Genomic DNA, 20,985 nt, shown 5'->3' on the forward strand with positions numbered 1-20,985 from the left:
ATGGCGGGAGCGGCGCGGCGGGGCGGCCCCGGGCCCCGGCCCCGGCCCCTGCTGCTGCTGCTGCTCGGTGCGGCGGCCGGTGAGTGCCTGGGGGGGGGGGCGGGCGGCCACGAGGTGCCCGAACAATGGGCCGGCCGGTGCCCCGGGCGCCGCCGGTACCGGAGGGGGGCGGTGGATCCCCGGGGGGTGGGAGAGGATCGCCCGGAGGGGGTCGGTACCGGGTGGCAGCGGGTCGCTCGGGGGGCGCCGGGGCGGTGCCGGAAGCGGAGAGGTGGCGGGGGGCCCCCCGGGGCGGTGCCGGTAGCGGTCGGTGACCCGGTGGCCCGGGCGGTGCCGGTACCGGGGGGTCGCGGTGTTACCGCCTGGGGCGGGGCTGGTGCCTGGGGACGGCGGTGGGTGCCCGGGAGGGGGCCCGGTACCGGGCGGTGGGTCCCCCGGTGCTAGGGCCGTGTGCCATCCACCGTCCGCGCACACGGGAGCTCGGTTTGTACCGGGGAGGGAGAGATGCCGGGGGAGCTCGGTGCCGCCATACACCGCGATAACGGGCTATTAATAACCCGGCGGTGTCCGCCTGCCTCCCGCCCTGGGGGAACCCCGTTAGTGCCCGAAACCCCAGGGACACCCCGGTCCCGGAGCCGCCACCGCCCCGTGATTTACAGTTTATGGTTGGTTTTGTGGGCGCACGAGACCTTCGCCCCACCGGGGAGGGGGCAGCAGCCCCGGGACCCCCCGGAGGTCCCCGTGGCTGTGACTGCCCTGCTCCCGGGAGGGCAGGAACCGGCCCCCGCTCCTGGCCGGACGCCGGGGCCAGGGCTCTGCTGGTGCCGCTGACCCCGTCCCGGCAGCTCCGCTCCCGCCGAGCCCGTCATCGCCTTCTCGCCGGCACCCGGTAATTTGGGGGGAGTCCGGGTGCCGGGGCGCTCGGCGGGGCCGGCAGCAGGGGCTGTGGATCCGGCCGCACTTCCCGTGGCCGGAAACCCGCTGTGGCAAAACATCCCGGCCGACGGCTGACGGCTTTCCTCGTGCCGCGGGCTCCGGCGGAGTCCCCGCCAGCGGTGGCGGGGGTGTCCCTGTCCCTCTCACCCCACGGCAGGCATCGAGACGTGCCCCCGCGCCCCTGGTTAATGAGTAGCCGGTGCCGCGCCGCCAGCACTCCCAAAGGCCAAAGTTTTGGGGTTTCTCACTGGCGAGCGGGCTGGGCTGGTGGCCTTCCTGTCCCCGCCGTGACGTCCCCTCCATTGTGCTGGAACAATCCCGGAGCGGGTTGGGATTAACCCGATCCCAGCTGATTTGGACCCGGAGCTGGCAGCGCCTGTGGCCTGGCCGGGACGTCCACCCCGGGGACCCGTCCTGCTCCGGCTCCCCCCGAGCACCCCCCGATGATCCTGCGGGGTGTCACCTTTCTGCTGTTTCTGCCCCAAATCCACCCAAACAAACCCCAAATCCTTTTCCCCTCCTCCCTGAGCCGTGGTATGGTTCAAGACACGGCCGCGATGGGGGTCTGATGGTGTTCCTGGCCAGCACCGTGCCACCGCGCCAGCTCTCGGGAGCAGTGACGGGCCCCGTGTTGGGAAGCACTCCGTGCCTGGGGACACCAGACGCCCCGTTTCCCCCCAAAATCACCCATTTCTGCCGCCACCCGCCCGGGTTTCGTTTGGCAGCAGTTCAGGCTGCAAAGGTGCAGGTGGGTTGGGGACGAGGCCATGCCAATTCCTGGTCACCCTCCACTGCGGCGTGACTCACCGGCCGGTGTCGCCGCCTTCCCCGGGCTCAAAACCGTGCGCCGGGGTGGCTGTCCTGGGAGACACCGGCTTCGAGCGGCCTCGAGGGCAAGGGACACGGCCGGCAGCCAGGACCAACCCTCTGGACCGACAGCACCAGCTCCTGCTGCCACTGCCGTGGCCAACCGCAGCCTGGCAGCGGCGATGGCCACGGGGAAGGGCAGGAGACACGCGTGTGCGGGCTGTGACGAGGCGTGTGCGCACGTGTGTGGGGATACGGGGGTGTCTGTGTGCGTGTGTGTGTGTGCGCAGAGGGCGGGGAGTTGCGAAATGCCCTGGCCAGTTTCCTGCGAAACCAGGCAGAAACCGGGCAGGGTGGGAGGTGACGTGACAGCGCGGGCAGCGCCCAGAGCAGGCAGGACGAGATTTTCCGGCTCCCAGGGCTGCGACACGTCGGGCAGCGCAGCACAACATGCCCTCACCCCTGCCCTGGGGACCGTCACCGCTGCCTCAGGGCTCCCGGTGACCTCTCTGACCCGGCTGCAGCCTTCCCTGCTCCCCGTATCCCATCGCTGCGGCCCCCCCCGATTTCTCAGCCGTGTCCTTTCCCCCCCGCAGCGTCGCTGGTGGGAGCCCAGGTCACCTCCGAGACCAAAGAAGTGCCTGAAAACAAGCGTGAGTGCCCGGCTCCGGCCCCAGCACCCCCGGCTGACCGACGGTCCCCCCCACCCCCTTATCCCAGGGGGGCACGGCCCAGCCGCATCCCCCGGCACCTCCGGTGCTGCAAACGGGGTTCGCCCCGAGGTCCCCGGACCCCCGGAGGACGCAGTGCCCGAGGCCGAGGGTGGATTTCCCGTGTGGGGCTGGACCGGGGAGGGTTCGGGGGTTCCTGGTTTGGATTGCCACCTCCCGCGGGACGCGAGCGCGGTGCCGCTCCGGTGTGGCGGCACACGCCCGTAGCGTCGCTCTCCCCCTGGCAGCCGCCGACATCCCCTGCTCGGCGTATCGGTCCAGCTGGAACAACCCCCGCATCGAGTGGAAGTTCCAGAAGGGCTCCTCGCTCGTCCTCTTCTACTACGGGGGAGAGCTGACAGGTACCTCCCCAGGGACCCCCCGCCTCGGACATCCCACCGCGCGGTCCGTCTGTCCGTCCGTCGGAGCGGGTTCCCAGCCCCGTCTCCTCTCTCTCGGCAGAGCCGTACAAGAACCGGGTCCAGTTCTCGCCCACCACCATCCACTTCAGCACGGTGACGCGGGCGGACACGGGGAAGTACATCTGCGAGGTGGTGGGGGACGGCAACCACATCGCCAAGTCGGAGGTGAACCTCATCGTCCAAGGTGCGGCCGCCCCCGAGCCCCCCTCCCCGCTCGTCTCTTGCGTGGCTTTGCTGTCCCAGCATCTCCTTCTTGTCCCCCTGGCTGAGCTCATCCTTGTCCCCACCCTTGCGTGGGGACAGCCGGCGGGGGGAAGGACGCCGGCACCCCCGTCCCGTGCCCTTCGAGCACGCTGTCCCCCCCGGCGTGAGCCGTGCGGAGCCGAGCCAGCCCCGACGCCGCGCTCTCCCGCAGTGCCTCCCTCCAAGCCGGTGGCCCACGTCCCCACCTCGGCCACCATCGGCAGCAAGGCCGTGCTGCGGTGCACCGAGACGGACGGCTCGCCGCCCCCCTCCTTCCGCTGGTACAAGGACAGCATGCTGATGCCCGCCGACCCCAAAACCAGCCCGACCTTCAGAAACTCCTCCTACACCCTGGACCCCGCCACGGGGGAGCTGGTGAGCACCGTGGGGTGCCCAAACTTGGGGACCCCCCAGGCTTCCCCTGCCCTGCTCTCATCTCTCTGCTCCCACCTAGATCTTCGAGCCCCTGAGCGGCTTCGACACCGGCGACTACTTCTGCGAGGCGATGAACAACGTGGGCTCCCCCCAGAAATCGGACGTTGTCCGCATGGAAGCCAGTAAGGAATGGCAGCAGAGGCCGGTGCCACGTGTGCCCCCCCCACCCGGCGTGGGGCTTTTCCAGGCTCTGCCCGGGCTGTGTCCGGCACAGGTCATGTTTTGGGGGATGCCGTCACCCTTTTGCCCTTCTAGGTTCAAAGACATTAATTAGCTTTGATGTTAATGACCCTGCCGTACGGCCTCCAGCAGCCTGGGCTGAAACACAGCTTGGCGTGGTGCTGTGGAGGGGACGGGGGAAAGCTGCCCTGGGGGATGCGTAAAACTCGACTGGGCAGCCCCGTCCAGCTCTGAACTGGATCCAGCTTCGATGCCGGTCCCCCCTGGAGCTGGGTGTGGACCGGGGGCCCCCTCCGGCCTCTCTCGCACCGGGATTTCTGCGGGATCCCATGGGTGCCGAGCTGAGGGCTTCCGTGCCGGGATCCAGCCGCCCTCTGACGTCCCGGCCCCTCTCTTTCCAGGCGAGGTCAACGTGGGCGGCATCGTGGCCGCGGTCGTGGTGCTGCTGATGGTGCTGGCGCTCGTGGCCTTCGGCATCTGGTTTGCCTACAGCCGGGGCTTCTTCAGCAGTGAGTACCGCGCCGGCCGCCCCGGGACCCGCTCGCCCCGGTGCCCCCCTGCCCCCCCAAACCCCCTGTTCTGTTTCTTTTATTTCAGAGAGAAAAGAGTAAGTGAAGCCGTAACGCTGCTGCCTCCCTCCCGGCTGCCTCCTCTTCCTCCGCCAGCGGGGACGGGTGGTCTCTTCCTCCCCCAGCCCCTGCCCACGGGCTGGGAAGGCGCCTCGGGTGTCAGCGGGTGCTGAGGGTGGGGACAAGGGGGACTCTGGGCAGCGTGACCTCTCCTAACGCCCTCGCTTTCTGCAGCACTGCCAGCAAGAAGGTGATTTACAGCCAGCCCTCGCACCGCAGCGAGGTGAGTACGGGCGGGGACGGGCGGGTGCTGACGGCGCCGCACGGCTGCGCCGCCTCCCGGCGGGGTGGGCACCTTCCCCGGGGGCGCCCAAAGGCGGTGAGCGGGGACCCCGGTGCCCCCCTGGGCTCGCCGGTGCCATCGCGTGTCCCTGCCGGGCTCCTCGGGGACCGTGGCCTGCTCTCCCTGGGGACAGCGGCAAAGCCAGCCCGCGGCCCTCGTCCCACCCGCTTCCCCGTCACCCGCCGCCATTAACGTCCCCCTTGTCCCCGCAGGGAGAGTTCAAGCAGACGTCCTCCTTCCTGGTGTGAAGCTCCTCCGCGCCAGCAACTCTTGTACATGTTTCCGAATTACTGTAGCTACGCCGTGATTTTAACTATTATTTTTTTAAGTATCACCCGCTGCCTTTGCAGTCACGTCAGAAGTTTTTGGGGGGCAGGTCTCCTGTCCCCCTCCTTGTCCCCTCCCCAGCAGGACCCGGGTCCTGGCCGTGCCCCCGCGCAGGGACTGCTGCCCTTTGGGGACGTCACCGCGTCCCCGGGGGGTTTCTCGGCCGTGTCCTCGGAGGGGCCGGGTCTGCGGTGGGGGCTGATGTGACCCCACATCCCCCCGGCTGTCCTGGGGGTGGGAGCGCATCTCCCCCAGCGCCACTCCCAGCCGCCCACTGGTCCCAGTTGCCCCCCCGTACTGGGAGGGCCGGACTGAGCCCGTGTGGGTGACGGCTGCAGGTGGCCGCTGCTGGAAATAAATAAACCTGTGTCCTTGTACCCAGCGCCTGGTGCCCTTTCCGGGGGGGGACAGGTCGGGGATGGCTCTGCCCCCCCCTCCCGCTGCTTTTGGGGGCTGAGGGGGACGCTGGGGACATTGGGACGCCAGGGTGACACACAGGGCCCCCCCCGGCGCAGGCGGCAGAGCCCTTCCCCACCATCAACGTAACCTTTATTTAGTAACTGCTTCGCCTTTTCTCCCCCCAAATCAGGGACGAGGCCCCGGGGTGCCCCGGCGGCAGCGGGGCTTCAGCGAGCCAGTCTTTGCGGGGGCACCTTCCTTCCCCGTTTTATATACATAGATTAGTGGCACTATATATATATATATGTATGTATATGTATCACCTGGCCTCAGCGCAGCGAGGGGGGGCAGCCGGGGCCACGCGTTAATAGCAGAGCTCTACGTTAGCAGCAGTGACGGGCTCGAGCGGGGCCGGGGGGCACCCGACCCGGGGGGACGCGGCGCCGCAGCCGTGTCCGATTATCGGTGACGTCCCGGTGTGTCCCCCCCCCCCAGCCCGGAGTGGGGGGGTCAGCGCAGGGAGGAGGGCCCGGCTCTGGGGGTGGTGGTGGAGGACAGGGGGGCTCGGGGGCTTCTCCTGCCTCAGTTTCCCTTGTTGAGTGTGCGATGACTCCGGACACGGGGGTGCCCCCATTGCCCCCGGTGGTTTGGGTGCTGTGGGGAGGGCGAAGGGGGTGCAGGGGGGAGATGGGCTGGGGAGGGGGTCTGCACCCCCTGACCTGAGCCTTCCCAGGGATGGGGGGTCCCGTGAGCAAGGGGAGAGGTCCCACGAGGTCGGAGCCTCCTGCTCCCCAGCCCACATGTGCAGCGAGCGGCTCGGGTCTCAGCCCCAGCTCCCCGGGGCGGGATCGGGCAGCGCGACGGCTCCCGGCTGGCAAGAAGCGGTGTCCCCGGCTGTCCCCGGGGGCTGGAGGTGGCCGTGTCCGTCCCCGGGGGCTGGAGGTGGCCAGTGGCCATGCCCCCCCCAGGACAGCGTCTCTCAGCAGGATTGTGTCCTGCGGTGGGGCCGGGGGGCTCTGGCTGGTGTTAGCAGAGCATTAGGTGAGGGGGGACAAGGACAGCTCTGTCCCCCGGTGGGCTGGGATGGGGTGGGGGGACAGCCCCCCCGGCGGCACCCACAGGGGTCCCCGAGGGAGCTGCCCCGTGCCGCAAGGAGAATGGCCCAGGAGGACGGGACAGGGGAAAGAGCCGGTGCCACCTCCGGGGGCTGGTGGCATCTCCGGGGGCTGGTGGCACCTCCAGGCGCTGGTGGCACCTCCGGTGGCGTCGGCGGCATCGTGGCGGGCACTCAGACGTTGCTGATGCGGACGCTCAGGGGTGCTCCCTCCCGCTCCCGCTCCGCCGCCTCCCGCAAGGACTCCTCCAGCTTCACCTTCTCGGGGTCCCCGAACCGGACGGTCTCGTGGAGGCAGCAGGGCGCCGTCACCTTCACCACCTGGTCGAAGAGGCTGAAGTCGGCCACGTACTTGCCGCTGGCCGAGAGGGAGATGGCCGGGGTGAACTCGTAGCCCCAGAGGATCTCCTCGGGCAGGTAGGAGGTGCGCACCTGGCACGTGGCGCTGGTGGACTCCACGGTGCCGCTGAGGATGACCACCAGCTCGAAGTCGCCCTCGCCCGTCCGCAGGGCCACGTCCCGGAAGGGGCTGGCGTCGTCCACCACGTGGTAGAAGGTGAGGGGCAGGATGAGGAAGGGGCTGTCGGAGGAGGTGTCCACCTGGAAGTCCACGTTGACCTGGTTGAGGCGGACGCTCTCGCCCTCCTTGGTGAGGTGGGTCTGGAGGAGCTTGCCCGTCACCTGGCAGCCGATGAGGAGGCTCTTGCGCATGTTGGCCACGCGGATCATCAGGCAGGTCTTGCCGTTGTGTTGGGCCACCACCGCGTTTTGGCTGAACTTGATGGTCTCGGCGCGTTTCTTGGGCCGGGCGATCTTGGCCAGGAAGGTACCGGTGATGAAGATCTCCATGATGGTGGTGAGGACCAGCTGGGTGATGAGCAGGACGATGGCGAGGGGACACTCCTCGCTGATGTAGCGGAAGCCGTAGCCGATGGTGGTCTGGGACTCCAGGGAGAAGAGGAAGGCGCCGGTGAGGGTGTGCACCTGCATGACGCACGGCGTGTGGTTGGCCGGCGGGTCGAACTCCAGCAGGTCCCCGTGGACCACGGCCACCAGGTACCAGATGACGCCGAAGGCGAACCAGGTGCCGGCGAAGGTGGCGGAGAAGAGGACCAGCTTGTACCGCCACTGCATGTCGATGAAGGTGGTCCACAGGTCCTTGAGGTACAGGAAGCGCTTGTCGGCGATGTGCTCCATCCGCACGTTGCTGCGGCCGTCCTTGGTCATCACCCGGCGCCGGCGCAGCCCCGAGCCGATGAGCGGGCGGCTGTCGGTCTGCGTGGTCTGGCTGTAGTACACCTTGGTGGCCGACGTCATCTGGAGGGGTGATGGGGGGGAGGTGAGGAGGTGCTGCCTGGGAGAGGGGGGCGCTGGGGGTGTGGGGAGTGCTGGGGACAGGGAGGGGAGGGAGGGTGGCTGGGGAAGATGGATGGAGGGACGGAGAGGGTGGAGGGAGGGAGGGAGGGAGGGATGGAGAAGAGGGAGGGAGGGTGGGTGGGGGATGTTGAGTCCGTGGGTGGAGAAGGGGGACGGAGAAGAGAGAGAAGAGGGAGGGATGGAGAGGACGGATGGTGGATGGATGGAGAGGAGGGATAGGTGGGAAGATGGATGGAGAGGATGGATAGAGGAGGGAGGGATGGATGGAGAGATGGAGGAGAGGGAGGGTGGGTGGGTGGGGGATGTTGAGTCCGTGGGTGGAGAAGGTGGACGGAGAAGAGAGAGGAGGGAGGGAGGGAGAAGAGGGATGGAGAGGATGGATGGAGGAGGGAGGGATGGAGAGGATGGATGGTGGATGGATGGAGAGGAGGGATAGGTGGGAAGATGGATGGAGAGGATGGATAGAGGAGGGAGGGATGGAGAGGAGGGAGAGGATGGATGGATAGGTGGATGTATGGGGTGTGGTAAGAGGATGGGTGGGTGGGTGAGTGGGTGGGTGGATGAACAAAGGAATGGCCGGACCTGAGGGATGGGTGGAGGGACAGAGAAGATGGACGGGGGGCGAGGACGGAGTCTGGTGTTCACCGGGCGGATGGGATGGAGCTGAGTGGGTGGTAGATGGAGAGGAAGGGTGTGGGGGACAGGGATAGATGTGGGGGTGCACTGGGGCATGGGTGGGTGGGAGCTATGGGGCGGGCACCGGCTGTGCTCCCTCCCACGGCAGCAGGCAGGGGCTGAGGCCGGGGGAATTCGCCTCATGTCAGAGGGGCGGGGGGCGGCTCACGCAGAGCCCCCCGCGCTGTCCCCAGGCAGCGTGGGGACACGGGGCACCTAGGGGACCCTGGCCCGGCCATGGAGACCTGATGTGGCACCTCGGTGACGGGGGCCGCTGTCGCTCCCGCCCCTCCTGTAGCCTTCGTCCACCCAGCCTTCAGCCAGCCGTCCGACGTCTGTCCCTCTCCTATCCACCCACCCTCCTTCCGTCCGTCCTCCTGCCTGGCCGTGCATCCGTCATCCCTCCGTTCCTCTGCTCATCCACCCGCGGTCCGTCTGTCCGTCCCTCCAGACTCGATCCACCCGCCCGCCCATCACTCCTCCCCAGCCAGCCGTCCGTCTGTCATCCATCGACCCCTCCATCCATCCATCATCATCATCATCCATCCGTCCAACCACGTATGCACGGATCCACGCCCCGTCTGTCCATCCCTGTATGCGTCCGTCTGTCCAGCCATCCCTCGGCCCATCCTCCCATCCACGCGAGCTCTCACCCGTCCGTCCATCCATCCATCCCTGTATAGGCGCATCCATACACTTGTCCGTCCGTCCGTCCATTTCCGCACTCACCCACCCACCCGTCTGTGTGTCCGTCCCCCATCCCTCATCCCTGTCCCCTCTGTCCCCTGGCAGCTCCCCCCAGCCCCCCCGGCCCGCGGAGGGGACCCAGGCGTCCTGGCCCGGCAGGAGGAAGAGGAAGGGGGATGAATGGGAGGTGACAGGGACAAACGGCTGGTGGCAGCGCCAGGCACATTTCCGTCCCTGTCCCCGTCCCCGTCCCCTGCCAGCCCCGGCCACCGCCGCCGGCACAGAAAGGGCCTTTCAGCCCACGCCAGCGTTTGGCCCCGCCGCGGTTTCCGCCACGGATGCGGCAGGGCAGCACGCCGGGGACACCGGGGACGCGGTGGCACCATGGGGGGTCTCCTTGGAGCCAAAGCCAGGTGACGCGGGTGGCACTGCCACCGTCCCGGCTGCGCCACCTCCCCTCCCGGCGAAAGGCCCTGTGGAGGGGACGGTGGCACTGGGAACGCTGGGGACACGGACCTGCCCCATCCCAGCTGAGCTGCTGGGGGTCCCCAGAGCCACCACATGTCCCCAGAGCCACCATGTCCCCAGAGTCACCCTGTGTCCTGGAGCTGCTGAGGGTCCCCAGAGCCACCACATGTCCCCAGAGGCACCGCGCAACCCTGGAGCCACCACGTCCCCAGAGCCACTGGGTGTCCCCAGACCCACCAAGTCCCCAAAGCCACCGGTGTCCCCGGAGCCACCACGTCCCCAGAGCCACTGGGTGTCCCCAGACCCACAAAGTCCCCAAAGCCACCGGTGTCCCCAGAGCCACCACGTCCCCAGAGCCACTGGGTGTCCCCAGACCCACCACGTCCCCAAAGCCACCGGTGTCCCCAAAGCCACCACGTCCCCAGAGCTCTGCCCACGCCGGGCAGCGACAGGCACCGGCACATCCCCAGCCATGTCCCCAGGGGGACACAGCTGTCCCTGCAGCCCCTCGGGGTCCCTGCACCCCCCAAAGTCCTTCTGCTCCTCTGGGCTCCCTTTGCCCTCCTCTTTGGGGTCCCTGCACCCTGTTGGGATCCCTGCACCCCTCTTTGGGGGTCTTCCACCCCTGCAGGGTCCCTGCACCCCAATTTGGGGGTCTCTTCACCTTCCAGGGTCTCCCCCACTGCTCTTTGGGGTCACCACACCCTGGTTTGGGGGGGTCTCTGCACACCCCAGGGTCCCCTGCACCCCTTCTGCGGGGTCCCCACACCCCTCTTTGCGGTCTCTGCCCCCCCTTCATTTTTGGGGTCACTGCATCCCATAAAGCCCCCGTCAGGGGCCGTGTGCCCCCGTGCCCCCCGGCCAGGCTCCCGCGCCTGGACACGTGTTGTGACAAGCTGGAGCTTGTTCCCGGCGCGGGGACGGTGCCCGCGGGCAGAGCCGCTGCCGCCACGGCCGGGCCGGTTACCCATTAACCCCCCTCGCCCCCGTGCCTCGGCTTCCCCCCAGGGATGCTCGACGCTGGGGGTGAACGCAGCGGTCCAGCCCCGTCTGGGGGGTCCAGTGTGGGATGGGGGGGACTCGGGGACATGTCCCCCCTCGCCGCGTCCCGCTGGCACCACCAGCCCGGGCACCGTTCCCATGCCCGCACGGTGCCAGCCGTGGCCGGGCTCCCCGCCAGCGGCATCCCCCCCATTCCGAAACTGGGGCGCCGGGCTCCACGGTACTGGTGGCAACTGGGAATGGGGGAGATGGGACCCCATCCCCACGGCAGGGTTGGGGCAGCGGGGGGCCGTGGCGTGGGGCAGGTCCCGTGGGGCTGGGGGTGTGGGGCGGCCGTGCGGGCCTAGCGGGGGGGGGGGATGGGGACAGTGGGGCCATTGTGCGCCCCGGAGGAGAGGCCTCAATGGAGCTGGCGGGGCACAAAGGCGCTTTGACGAAGCCCTTCGTTAGCATGCAGGGCCCCGCGCGCCCCGCCGCCAGCACGGCCCCCGGCGGGGGTCCCGGGGGGCCCCGCGGCCCCCTGCCACCCACCCCCCTGCGCCGGCAGCCACTGAGCCCCGGACGCCTGGGTCCCCCCCGCCACCCCCTCCTCGTCCTGCGGACCCTCCCCATCCTCCCCTGCACCCCCCTATTGAGGCCAGACCAGCCTGGGCCCGAATTTGGGGGGAGTGAGGGGGCCCCCGGGGGAGGAACGTCCCCGCACCCTTCACGCTGCCGCCCGCACCTGGGAAACGCCATGGGGGGGCAGGAGCCGCAGCCCCCGCCCCAGCCATGGGGGCGATGGGGACCCCCATCCTCTCCTGCAGCACCGGGGGGACCCCAAAATGGTGATTTTTGGGTTTTTCCCCCCGGTGCTGCCCAACCCGTGTCAGCCATCGGCAGAGGCCACAGATCGGGGCGAAAAAAGCCCGTTCTGGCCCTTTTTCGAGCTGCCCCCGCAGTGCATCCAGCGGGTCCACAGGCACGGGGCTCCCACGGGGCCCCCGCGGTGCCGGTGCCACCGATGGGGCGGACAAGGGTGGCTGGGGCTGGCAGCGGGGCGTCCCCACGGCCACCTCGCTCCCCGGGGACGGCCGGCGCCGGCGCGGCTCAGCCCTCCGTAGCCATCGGAGAAGCCATCCACGGCACCAGCACCGGTAACCGCAGCCCCCTCCAACCGGCCCCATTAACCCCATTAACCCCCAGCCCGGTTAAACCCCCGCCTGGCTCTCCCAGAGCCCTGTTAGTTAACCCACACCAGGGGTAACCCCCAGCCTGGTTATCCTGCAGCCCAGTCAACCCACAGCTGGGTTAATCCACCGGCAGATCACGCCGCAGCTGGGATAACCTGCACCCTGGGTAACCCACAACCTGGGTAACTCACAGCAGGGACAACCCACAGCCCGGGTAACCCACAGCCCGGGTAACCCACACCTTGGGTAACCCACAGCCCGGGTAACCCACACCTTGGGTAACCCACAGCCTGGGTAACCCACAGCCCGGGTAACCCACAGCCCGGGTAACCCACAGCCTGGGTAACCCACAGCCCGGGTAACCCACAGCCCGGGTAACCCACACCTTGGGTAACCCACAGCCCGGGTAACCCACAGCCCGGGTAACCCACACCTTGGGTATCCCACACCTTGGGTAACCCACAGCCCGGGTAACCCACACCTTGGGTATCCCACAGCCCAGCTATACCAGTGCGGCTAATCCAACGTGGCTAACCCACAGCCCAGCTAATCCAGCGTGGCTAATCTGTGGTCCCACTAATCCACATCCCAGCTAATCCAGCGTGACTAACCCACAGCCCAGCTAATCCAGCGTGGCTAATCTGTGGCCCTGCTAATCCGCAGCCCAGCTAATCCAGTGTGACTAACCCACAGCCCGGTTAACCCGCAGCCTGGTTCACCTGCAGTCCAGTTAACCCGCAACCCAGTTAACCCACAGCCTGGTTAACCCGTAGCCCAGCCCGGCGGGTCCCCACTTGCCCACCATGGGGACCTGGGGGGGGACGGGGACGCTCCAGCCCCCTCCACCCGAATGCCCTTGAAACGCCCCGTCCCCGGAGACCCGAGTCCACAGGGGCGTGGGGGGGATTAACCTCCCCCCGCGCCAGGCTGAGACCACCTGGCATCGTTACACCAGTGGGGGGACCCAGGAAGAGCAAGGTGCCCTGGGGGGTCCCTATTTGGGGGTCACCTCTTGGGGTGGGGAAGGGGCCATCCCCGGCGCCTCAGGCCTCATTCCCTGGGGGCTGTGGGGACATCTCGGGGCTCGGGGACGGGTGGCCCTGGAGATGCCCGGGGCGGGGAGCAGGGTGGGCACGGCTGGGGGCTGCTGTGCCCCTCCATCCTCTGTCCCTCCAGGTCCCCCTGGCTGGGGAGAGAAGGGGGACACGCACGGGGAGCGGGGACATGGGGATTTGGGGATACGGGAACACGGGCTACAGGGGCAGGGGGATACGGGGACTTGGGAATGTGCAGAATGGGGACATGGGGATACAGTGACAGGGGGAGGTGGGGTACAGGGGGAGATGGGGACACAGGGACTTGGGGATGGGGGACATGGGGATACAGGGATGTGAGGATACAGGGACACGGGGATTTGGGGGTGTATGGGGCCACGGGGATGTGGGGCTACGGGGACATGGGACACAGGGACATGAGGTTATGGGGTCATGGGACACAGGGATGTGGGGAGGTGGGGACGGAGAGATGCAGTGCTATAGGGGACACAAGGACATGGGGCTCCGGGGGACGTGGGGCACACAGGGACGTAGTTCTATAGGGACGCAGGGACACGGGGCTCCGGGGACGTGGGGTTACGGGGTCCCGGTCCCGGGGGCCACGGGGCTGCGGGGACCCAGGGACCGATGCCGGTTCGGCGGCGCTGCCAGGTGCCCGCAGCCCTCGGGGCGCCCCGGAGGGGACGGGGACCCCCGGCCCCCCCCGGCCGCCCTTACCTTGCTCGGGGAGGGCCCCAGGGCGCCCGGGGTCCCGGCCTCGCTCAGCCCGGCCGCCGCCGGCTCCCCATGGGCTTTATGGCTCGGCGGGGCCGGCGGCGGCGGGACGGGCCGGGCCCCCCCGCCGGCCCCCCCCCGGCCCGGGCCGCCTCGCCGGGCCCGGCTGGCACCGATTGGCGGGGCCGGGGAGGGGGCCCGGGGCGGGGAGGAGCCGCCGGGGGCGGGACGGGGGTTAATGGGGTGGAAAACGAGCCGGCCCGCACCGGGTCACGTTACCGGCCACGGGGGGGGGCGAGGGGACCCCGCCCGCAGCCACCGGCACCGGCACCGGGAGGGTCCGGGCGGGGTCCCCCGGCTCCAGTACCGGCACCGGGCAGAGCCCCCCCGGCCACAGCAGCACCCACCCGGGTGGTCCCCGGGGATCCCCCTCCGGACCCCGACCCCCCCCCGAGCATCCTTGTGCGTGTGAGCGTGGGGTGACAAGGGGACCCGCCGGAGCCGGGCTGGTGTCACCCGTGTGCACAGACACGCACACGCAGAATCACCCCCCCCAGCACCCCCCGGGGGGGCAACGCCAGCCCCGGTGTTGCCACTTAGGGGGAGCAGCGAGGGAGGGCGCGGGGTGTGGAGCCGTCGGGCTGTGGACCGCGGGGCGTGGAGCCGTGGGTCCGGGGACCGTGGGAGCGTGGGGTGCGGAGCCGTGGGTCCGGGGTCCTTGGGAGCGTGGGGCCGTGGGGTGTGGGACCGTGGCGTGCGGAGCCCTGGGTCCAGCGGGCGTGGGAGCGTGGGACGCGGAGCCGTGGGAGCGTGGGTCCGTGGGAGCGTGGGGCGCGGCGCCGCGGCCGCCCCACACAAGGCCCCGCTGTTCCCGGGCCGGGGCCGGTTCCACAAAGCGCCTTTGTCCGCCCGGGGGGGCCGGGGGGGCCGGGGTTGCGCGGGGGCTCCCGGAGGCGGCCTCAGGCACCGGGGGAGGGCCTGGCCACCGACGGGGGGTGGCTAGTGACCACAGAGCCCTGGCTAGTGATGGGGGTCCTGGCCAGGGCTGGGAGGTCCCGTCTGGTGATGAGGGGTCCTGGGCTAGTGATGGGGGTCCTAGGCTAGTGAGGAGGGGCCTGGGCTAGTGATGGGGGGGCCTGGGATAACGATGGGGACCCCTGCACTAGTGAGAGGGATCCCCGAACTAGTGGGGTGGGGCGCTCTGGGCTAGTGATGGGAAACACTGGGCTGGGGGGGGGGGGCTGGGCTAGTGAAGGGGGGACCTGGGCTAACGATGGGGACCCTTGGGCTAATGATGGGGGGGCTAGAGGTGGGGGGGGCTGGCTAGTGAGAGGGAGCCCTGAGCTAGTGGGGGGGGCGTGTGTCTCTGGGCTAGTGATGGGGAACCCTGGGCTAGTGAGCAGGGCTCTGGGCTAGTAGGGAGGGCGGGACCCCGTGCGCACCCCCCCGCCGTGCTCAGTGTCACACGCGTGTGCACCCCCCCCCGCTGTGCCTCACGTCACGCGCGTGTCCCCCCCGTACTGTCCCACGTACCCAGCCCGCAGTGCCCGTGGCCCAGGTGTGCGCACCTACCCCCCCCCACCGCGCCCCCGCACGCGCGTGTGCGTAACCCCCCCGCCTGCTTTCCCACGCGTGTGCACCGCACCGCCGCCTCCCGGGCCCCCGCCGGCCCCGCCCGCCCGGGGCGGGGGGTCACGCGTGGGGGTGCGGGGGCGGGCGGGGCCGGCGGGGGCGGGCGCTGGTCGGTATTTTTAGCTGCGAGCTCCCGGGGCGCAGTCGTTGCCGGGCAACGGCGGGAACGCGGCCACGGGGACGGCGGGGGGGGTAGGGGGGCTGCACCGGGACCGGAACCGAGCCGGGACCGGGCGGGAGCGATCCGGTGCGGCCGGGCGTTGCGCTCGCCCTGCGCCATGCGCGCAGCGCACCGGGGCTGCGCGGCCCGGCGGGAGCGGCGGCCGCGGGGCGAGCGGTGAGTGCGGGGCCGGGGGGGGGGGGACAGAGCCCGGGGGGGAGGTCTGCTGCCCGCCCGAGCCCCATCGCCCCCTGCACCCCCACCCCCGCAGCGCACGGGGCTGGCACCGGGGACCCCCCACTTCTCCGCGGGTGGGGGGGTGCGGGGGCCACGCGGGGCCCGGCCTGCGCAGAGGGGCCCCCCAGCACAGACCGCGGAGGATGCGCCCCCCCCCGCCTCTGTTCTGCCCCCAGGCTGGGGGGTCCCTCCCCACGAACCCGGGTGGGAGTGGGGTGCCCCACGGCGGGGGGGGGGGGCACAGCTGGGTGCCGCAGGGCCCCCCAGGCCGGGGGGGCACAGGCGGAGGGTGTGCGTGTGCACGCGCGTGTGTGTGTGTGTGCAAGGAGGAGCTGTGTGCGGGTGTGCAAGGCCCAGCGGTGTGTGCACACGTGTGTGCGTGCGTGCGTGCACACATGTGCATGTGGCCCAGCTCCGTGTGCACGCGTGTGCCGCTGTCGGTCCGGACGTTGCACACCCCATCTCGGTGCACGGGAGCATGCAAGGAGCCCCTCGGGGTGCATGCGTGGCCTGCACCCGCCAGGGCAAACGCATGTGCGTGCGTGTCCCCGGGGGCTTGTGCACACGTGTGCATGCCTGCTCACGCATGTGTGCAAGATGTGCGTGCTCTGGCGCTGGGCGCATGCGTGTATGTGTGAATGCACGTGTGCGTGCACATGTGTGTATCTGCAAGCACCTGTGTGCAGGCATGTGCATGTGTGTACACAGGCATGTGCATGCATAAGCACACATGTGTGGGCTCAGCACCCCTGGGTGCTCCCGTGCCTCAGTTTACCCACCCACCATGGTCCCGGGGGGGGGACCCAGGCGTCCCTGCAGCCCCCCCCACGCACCAACTGGTGCCACCATCCCCTCCCAGTCCCCCCAGTTTGGAGGAGGTGAGCGGCGCCATTAACCCCTTCTCCCCCACAGCCTCTGAGGGGCGATGGCGCAGGACAACGCCGCCTTTTGTGGGGTCCCCGAGGGGGTCCCCGGGGAGGCGAAGCCCCCCCCGGTGCCCCCCCGACGGCGGGGGGCCGGCACCCGCAAGCGCCAGCGTTACGTGGAGAAGGACGGCAAGTGCAACGTGCAGCACGGGAACGTGCGGGAGACCTACCGCTACCTCACCGACATCTTCACCACGCTGGTGGACCTCAAGTGGCGCTTCAGCCTCCTCGTCTTCATCCTCGCCTACGCCGTCACCTGGCTCTTCTTCGGCCTCATCTGGTGGTTCATCGCCTACTGCCGGGGGGACCTGGACCACCTGGAGGACCACGCCTGGACGCCCTGCGTCAACAACCTCAACGGCTTCGTCTCCGCCTTCCTCTTCTCCATCGAGACGGAGACCACCATCGGCTATGGCCACCGCGTCATCACCGACAAGTGTCCCGAGGGCATCGTGCTCCTGCTGCTCCAGGCCATCCTGGGCTCGATGGTCAACGCCTTCATGGTGGGCTGCATGTTTGTGAAGATCTCCCAGCCCAACAAACGAGCCGAGACCTTGGTCTTCTCCTCCCACGCCGTGGTCTCCTTGCGGGATGACCGCCTCTGCCTGATGTTTCGCGTGGGCGACCTGCGGGACTCGCACATCGTGGAGGCCTCCATCCGCGCCAAGCTCATCAAGTCCAAGCAGACGCAGGAGGGCGAGTTCATCCCCCTGGACCAGACCGACCTGAGTGTGGGCTTCGAGACGGGCGACGACCGCCTCTTCCTCGTCTCGCCCCTCATCATCAGCCATGAGATCGACGAGCGCAGCCCCTTCTGGGACGTCTCACGGCACCAGCTGGAGAAGGACGATTTCGAGATCGTCGTCATCCTCGAGGGGATGGTGGAGGCCACAGGTAACGGGGATGCTGGCGGTGGCTGGGGGGTGGGATGCGCTTGGGGACACATCATCTCCATGGGGACACCTCATGGGGACACTTCACCTCCGTGGGGACACCTCCGTGGGGACACCTCATCTCCATGGGAATACCTCATCTCTGTGGGGACACCTCATTTCCATGGGGACACTTCATGGGGACACTTCATGGGGACACTTCACCTCCATGGGGATACCTCCATGGGGGCATCTCACCTGCATGGGGACATCTCGCCCCCGTGGCCCACAGTGTGTTCCTGCCTGGTCCTGGCTGGGAGGTGACCCCAAATCCACCCCCAAGCTCAGCCTGGATGTGGGTCCCCCTAGCCAGAATAACCCCATCGCAGGACTTGGGGGGGGGAGCCTTCCTCTGTCCCCCCTTCCCCCCCACGGGAAGCCTTTGCCTGGTCTGGCCCCACAAAGAGCTTGGGGAGGGGACCCCAATGACAGCACCTGATGTCCCAGCCTGTCCCCTGTTCACGGGGGTGTCCCATGCACTGGGTGCAGCACAGACCCCCCAGCCGGGACTGGGATGCCCCTCATAATGGGTGCTGCACATATCAGGGTGCCCCTCGCACTGGGTGCTGTACAGACCCCCCCAGCCAGGACCAGGGGACCCCATGCGTTGGGTGCTGCAGATATTGGGGTGCCCCATGCAACAGGTGCAGCACAGACTGGCATCCTCCATGCACTGGGTGCTTCACATATTGGGGTGCTCCCTGCAGCGGGTGCAGCACATATCGGGGTGCTCATTCACTGGGTGTGGCACAGAGCCCCCAGCCAGGACCAGGGTGCCCCGTGCGCTGGGTGCTGCACAGAATTGGGGTCCTCCATGCACTGGGTGCTGCAGACATTGGGGTACCCCATGCAGCGGATGCAGTGCAGCCCCCCCCAGCCGGGATCAGGGTGCCCCTCGCACCTCCCCATTGCCGAGGGGCACCCTGCCAGCCCCCACCCCAGCCCTGGGCTGGGGACAGGGTGCCCACCGCCTGCCCGGCGCAGGGATGACGTGCCAGGCTCGGAGCTCGTACCTGGCGGACGAGGTGCTGTGGGGCCACCGCTTCACCCCGCTGCTGAGCCTGGAGGAGGGCTTCTACGAGGTGGACTACGGGGGCTTCCACCAGACCGTGCCGGTGCCCACCCCGGCCTGCAGCGCCCGGCAGCTGGCGGTGGCGGCTGCCCGCCGCGATGCCCACCTCTACTGGTCCATCCCGAGCCGCCTGGACCAGCCGCTGGAGGAAGCGGCGGCGGCGGCAGGAGAGGGGGACCCCGGCACCCCCCAGGAGAGCAATGGCACCCTGGCCAGCCCTGAGGCGCGGTGATGGGCCACGTGTGGGCATGGGGGTGCTGGGCGCCCCGCCGTGCTTTCTTTTAATAAACCCCCTTAAACCCCCCCCGTCTGATGGTGGTGGTCTTGGGGTGCGGGGTCCTGAATTTGGGGGGTGCACTTGGGCTCGGGGGGTGCTAATCCAGTGCCCCCACGGGGGAATTTGGGGTGAAACAGGGGTTGGCAGAGCCCCCCCCACCCCATTGCCACAGGTGATGCCAGGCAGGGCTTAGTGCCCCCCACCTTGAGGATTAAGGGGGAGCTCCAGACTCCCGGGGGGCACATTGCTCCCTCCCCCCCCGGCATTCTTGCCCCCTGGGGGTGTTGTCTTAGCCCTGACCTTCCACTCCCTCCCAGGTTATTATTGTAGGGCCTACAGTAATCCCAGGGTGAGGGGTACAACCTAGGGCCAAATGGGGTGCTGTCCGGGGCAGGGGTGTCATGCAGCTTCGTTACAAGACTCTCAAGCTCCAAATGAGGGTGCTTTAATGAAGAGGGGAAACCGAGGCAGCACCTCCCCGGGCACCCATGGGTGCCCCCCAGCAGGTTTGGAGGGCCAAGGTGGGGGGCACTGCCCCACTCCAGCATCTCCACCACCCCATGGGTGCTCACGATGTGGTCTGGGTGTCCTGGGAGTGGGCGCGGGTGGGCACAGGGACCTGCAGGAGGGACAGAGGGAACAGTGAGGGGTGGCACCGCGCACCCTGTGCCCCCCCCGCGAGCTCCACAGCACTGCGGGCATGAGGACCCCCGGGGTGGGCAGGGGGGTCTCCAAGGGCACGAGGACCCCCGGGGTGGGCAAGGGGGGTCTCCCAGGGCACGAGGACCCCCGGGGTGGGCAAGGGCCACCGAGACCTCCATGACACCAAGGGCATGGGGACACTAAGGTGGGCGGGGGCACCGAGTCCTCCCGCCCCCCTCCTGCTGCCCCCCCACGGACCCCCCAGCAGCGACGGGGGCGGTGCTGGGGGAAGCGGGCGGAGCCGACCCGGGGTTGAGTGGTCCGGACGCCCCGCCCACCGCCCCGCCCAGGCCCCGCCTCCAGCCCCGCCCCGCGGCCGACGTGTGCCCACGTCGCGGGTGGAGCGGGTCGGGGGGGGCAAGAGCTCCCCCCCCCCCAGCCAGGGCGCGTGGGTCCCTGCGCCCCCCCGCGTCCGGCAGCGGGGTGCAGCCCGGCCCCCCCAGGACTCCCGGGTCCCCACTGGTGTGTGCGCACGCGTGTCTGCCGGGGGGGGGCGGTGTGTGTGCACACGCGTGTTGGCGTGAGCGGCGGGGGGGGGGTTGACACGGCCCCCCCCCGTGTCCCCGTGTCCCCCCGGCTGCCACATTCCTCCCGCCCACGGGCAGCAGCTGCGCGGGGCGGGGGCGGCGGCGGGGCACGATCCTCGCACGGGCAGGGGCACACGCGTGTGCGTGGCGCCAGCCCCCCCCTCCCCGCCGGGGCGCGCGCCGCCGCTGCCACCTCCGGCAGGGAACTGAGGCAACTGGGAGGATTGGGCTGCCCCGGGGGGGGGAAGGGGGGGGGCCGGACGCGTGGGTCTCCCGTGGGGCCGGGGCGGGGGCCCAGCACGTGGCGCCTGCGCCCGCGTCATCTGTTTGCTCAGCTTGGGGGGCAGCGGGGGGCGACAGCGGGGGGCACAGCCTGGGTAAACACCCTCCCAACCGGCCTCGGCGTGCCCGGCCCTGAGTGGGACAGGCTGGGGGCACTGTGCTGGACTGGGATCGACTGGGGGGACTGGGGGGACTGGGAGCACTGGGGTGACTGGGACAAACTGGGGGGACTGGGACAGACTGGGGGCACTGGGATGGACTGGAGGGACTGGGATGGACTGGGGGGACCAGGACAGACTGGGGGCACTGGGGGGACTGGGACAGACTGGGGGTGCTGGGGATACTGGGGGGCACTGGGACAGACTGGGAGGTGGTGGGGCAGATGGGAGGGACGGGGAGAGACTGGCGAGTAGTGGGAGAGACCAGGGCATATTGGGATGGACTGGGAGGTGCTGGGGAAGGTAAGCAGACTACGCAGTACTGGGATAGACTGGGGCAGGCTGGGAGGTACTGGGACACACAGGGCACTGGCATGGTGTGGGGGGGACTGGTCCAGGCTGGGGATACTGGGTTACACTGGGGGTGCAGGGCTGGACTGGGGGG

At 69.5% G+C, this 20,985-nt stretch overlaps 3 protein-coding genes across 4 annotated transcripts; 2 read left to right on the forward strand and 1 right to left on the reverse strand.

Moving 5' to 3' along the window:
* On the forward strand, nt 1-5,190 carry F11R (F11 receptor). Its single transcript, XM_075176324.1, has 10 exons — nt 1-79; nt 2,340-2,396; nt 2,702-2,815; nt 2,916-3,059; nt 3,291-3,493; nt 3,573-3,675; nt 4,135-4,239; nt 4,331-4,340; nt 4,537-4,585; nt 4,858-5,190. Exons 1-10 carry the CDS (start codon nt 1-3, stop codon nt 4,891-4,893), a joined length of 900 nt encoding a protein of 299 aa, XP_075032425.1. The 3' UTR covers nt 4,894-5,190.
* KCNJ10 (potassium inwardly rectifying channel subfamily J member 10) lies at nt 4,972-13,712 on the reverse strand. Of its 2 annotated transcripts, XM_075176319.1 has the most exons (3): nt 13,639-13,712; nt 6,918-7,802; nt 5,502-6,806 (listed from the first exon to the last, which is right to left on the reverse strand). In XM_075176319.1, exons 2-3 carry the CDS (start codon nt 7,800-7,802, stop codon nt 6,660-6,662), a joined length of 1,032 nt encoding a protein of 343 aa, XP_075032420.1. In that variant the 5' UTR covers nt 13,639-13,712; the 3' UTR covers nt 5,502-6,659. The 2 variants fall into 2 exon arrangements, with proteins under 2 accessions (XP_075032419.1, XP_075032420.1); XM_075176318.1 differs by having other exon boundaries at nt 4,972-7,802.
* A 2,864-nt stretch (nt 13,713-16,576) lies between these two features.
* On the forward strand, nt 16,577-18,897 carry KCNJ9 (potassium inwardly rectifying channel subfamily J member 9). The gene is made up of 2 exons (XM_075176325.1): nt 16,577-17,484; nt 18,507-18,897. The coding sequence occupies exons 1-2, from the start codon at nt 16,590-16,592 to the stop codon at nt 18,824-18,826; spliced, it is 1,215 nt and encodes a 404-aa protein (XP_075032426.1). The 5' UTR covers nt 16,577-16,589; the 3' UTR covers nt 18,827-18,897.
* Nucleotides 18,898-20,985: the final 2,088 nt, after the last annotated feature.

The sequence above is a fragment of the Calonectris borealis genome, chromosome 29 (genome assembly GCF_964195595.1).
Source record: "Calonectris borealis chromosome 29, bCalBor7.hap1.2, whole genome shotgun sequence".
Lineage (NCBI taxonomy): Eukaryota > Metazoa > Chordata > Aves > Procellariiformes > Procellariidae > Calonectris > Calonectris borealis.

What these genes read in the sequence shown, in the direction of transcription:
- KCNJ9 (XM_075176325.1), top strand. Translation starts at nt 16,590, where the DNA reads ATGGCGCAGGACAACGCCGCCTTTTGTGGGGTCCCCGAGGGGGTCCCC. An exon ending in GGGGATGGTGGAGGCCACAG is followed by an intron (nt 17,485 to 18,506) that starts GTAACGGGGATG and finishes TGCCCGGCGCAG; the next exon opens with GGATGACGTGCCAGGCTCGG.
- F11R (XM_075176324.1), top strand. Translation starts at nt 1, where the DNA reads ATGGCGGGAGCGGCGCGGCGGGGCGGCCCCGGGCCCCGGCCCCGGCCC. An exon ending in AGAAGTGCCTGAAAACAAGC is followed by an intron (nt 2,397 to 2,701) that starts GTGAGTGCCCGG and finishes TCCCCCTGGCAG; the next exon opens with CCGCCGACATCCCCTGCTCG. An exon ending in CTACGGGGGAGAGCTGACAG is followed by an intron (nt 2,816 to 2,915) that starts GTACCTCCCCAG and finishes CTCTCTCGGCAG; the next exon opens with AGCCGTACAAGAACCGGGTC.
- KCNJ10 (XM_075176318.1), bottom strand. Translation starts at nt 7,802, where the DNA reads ATGACGTCGGCCACCAAGGTGTACTACAGCCAGACCACGCAGACCGAC.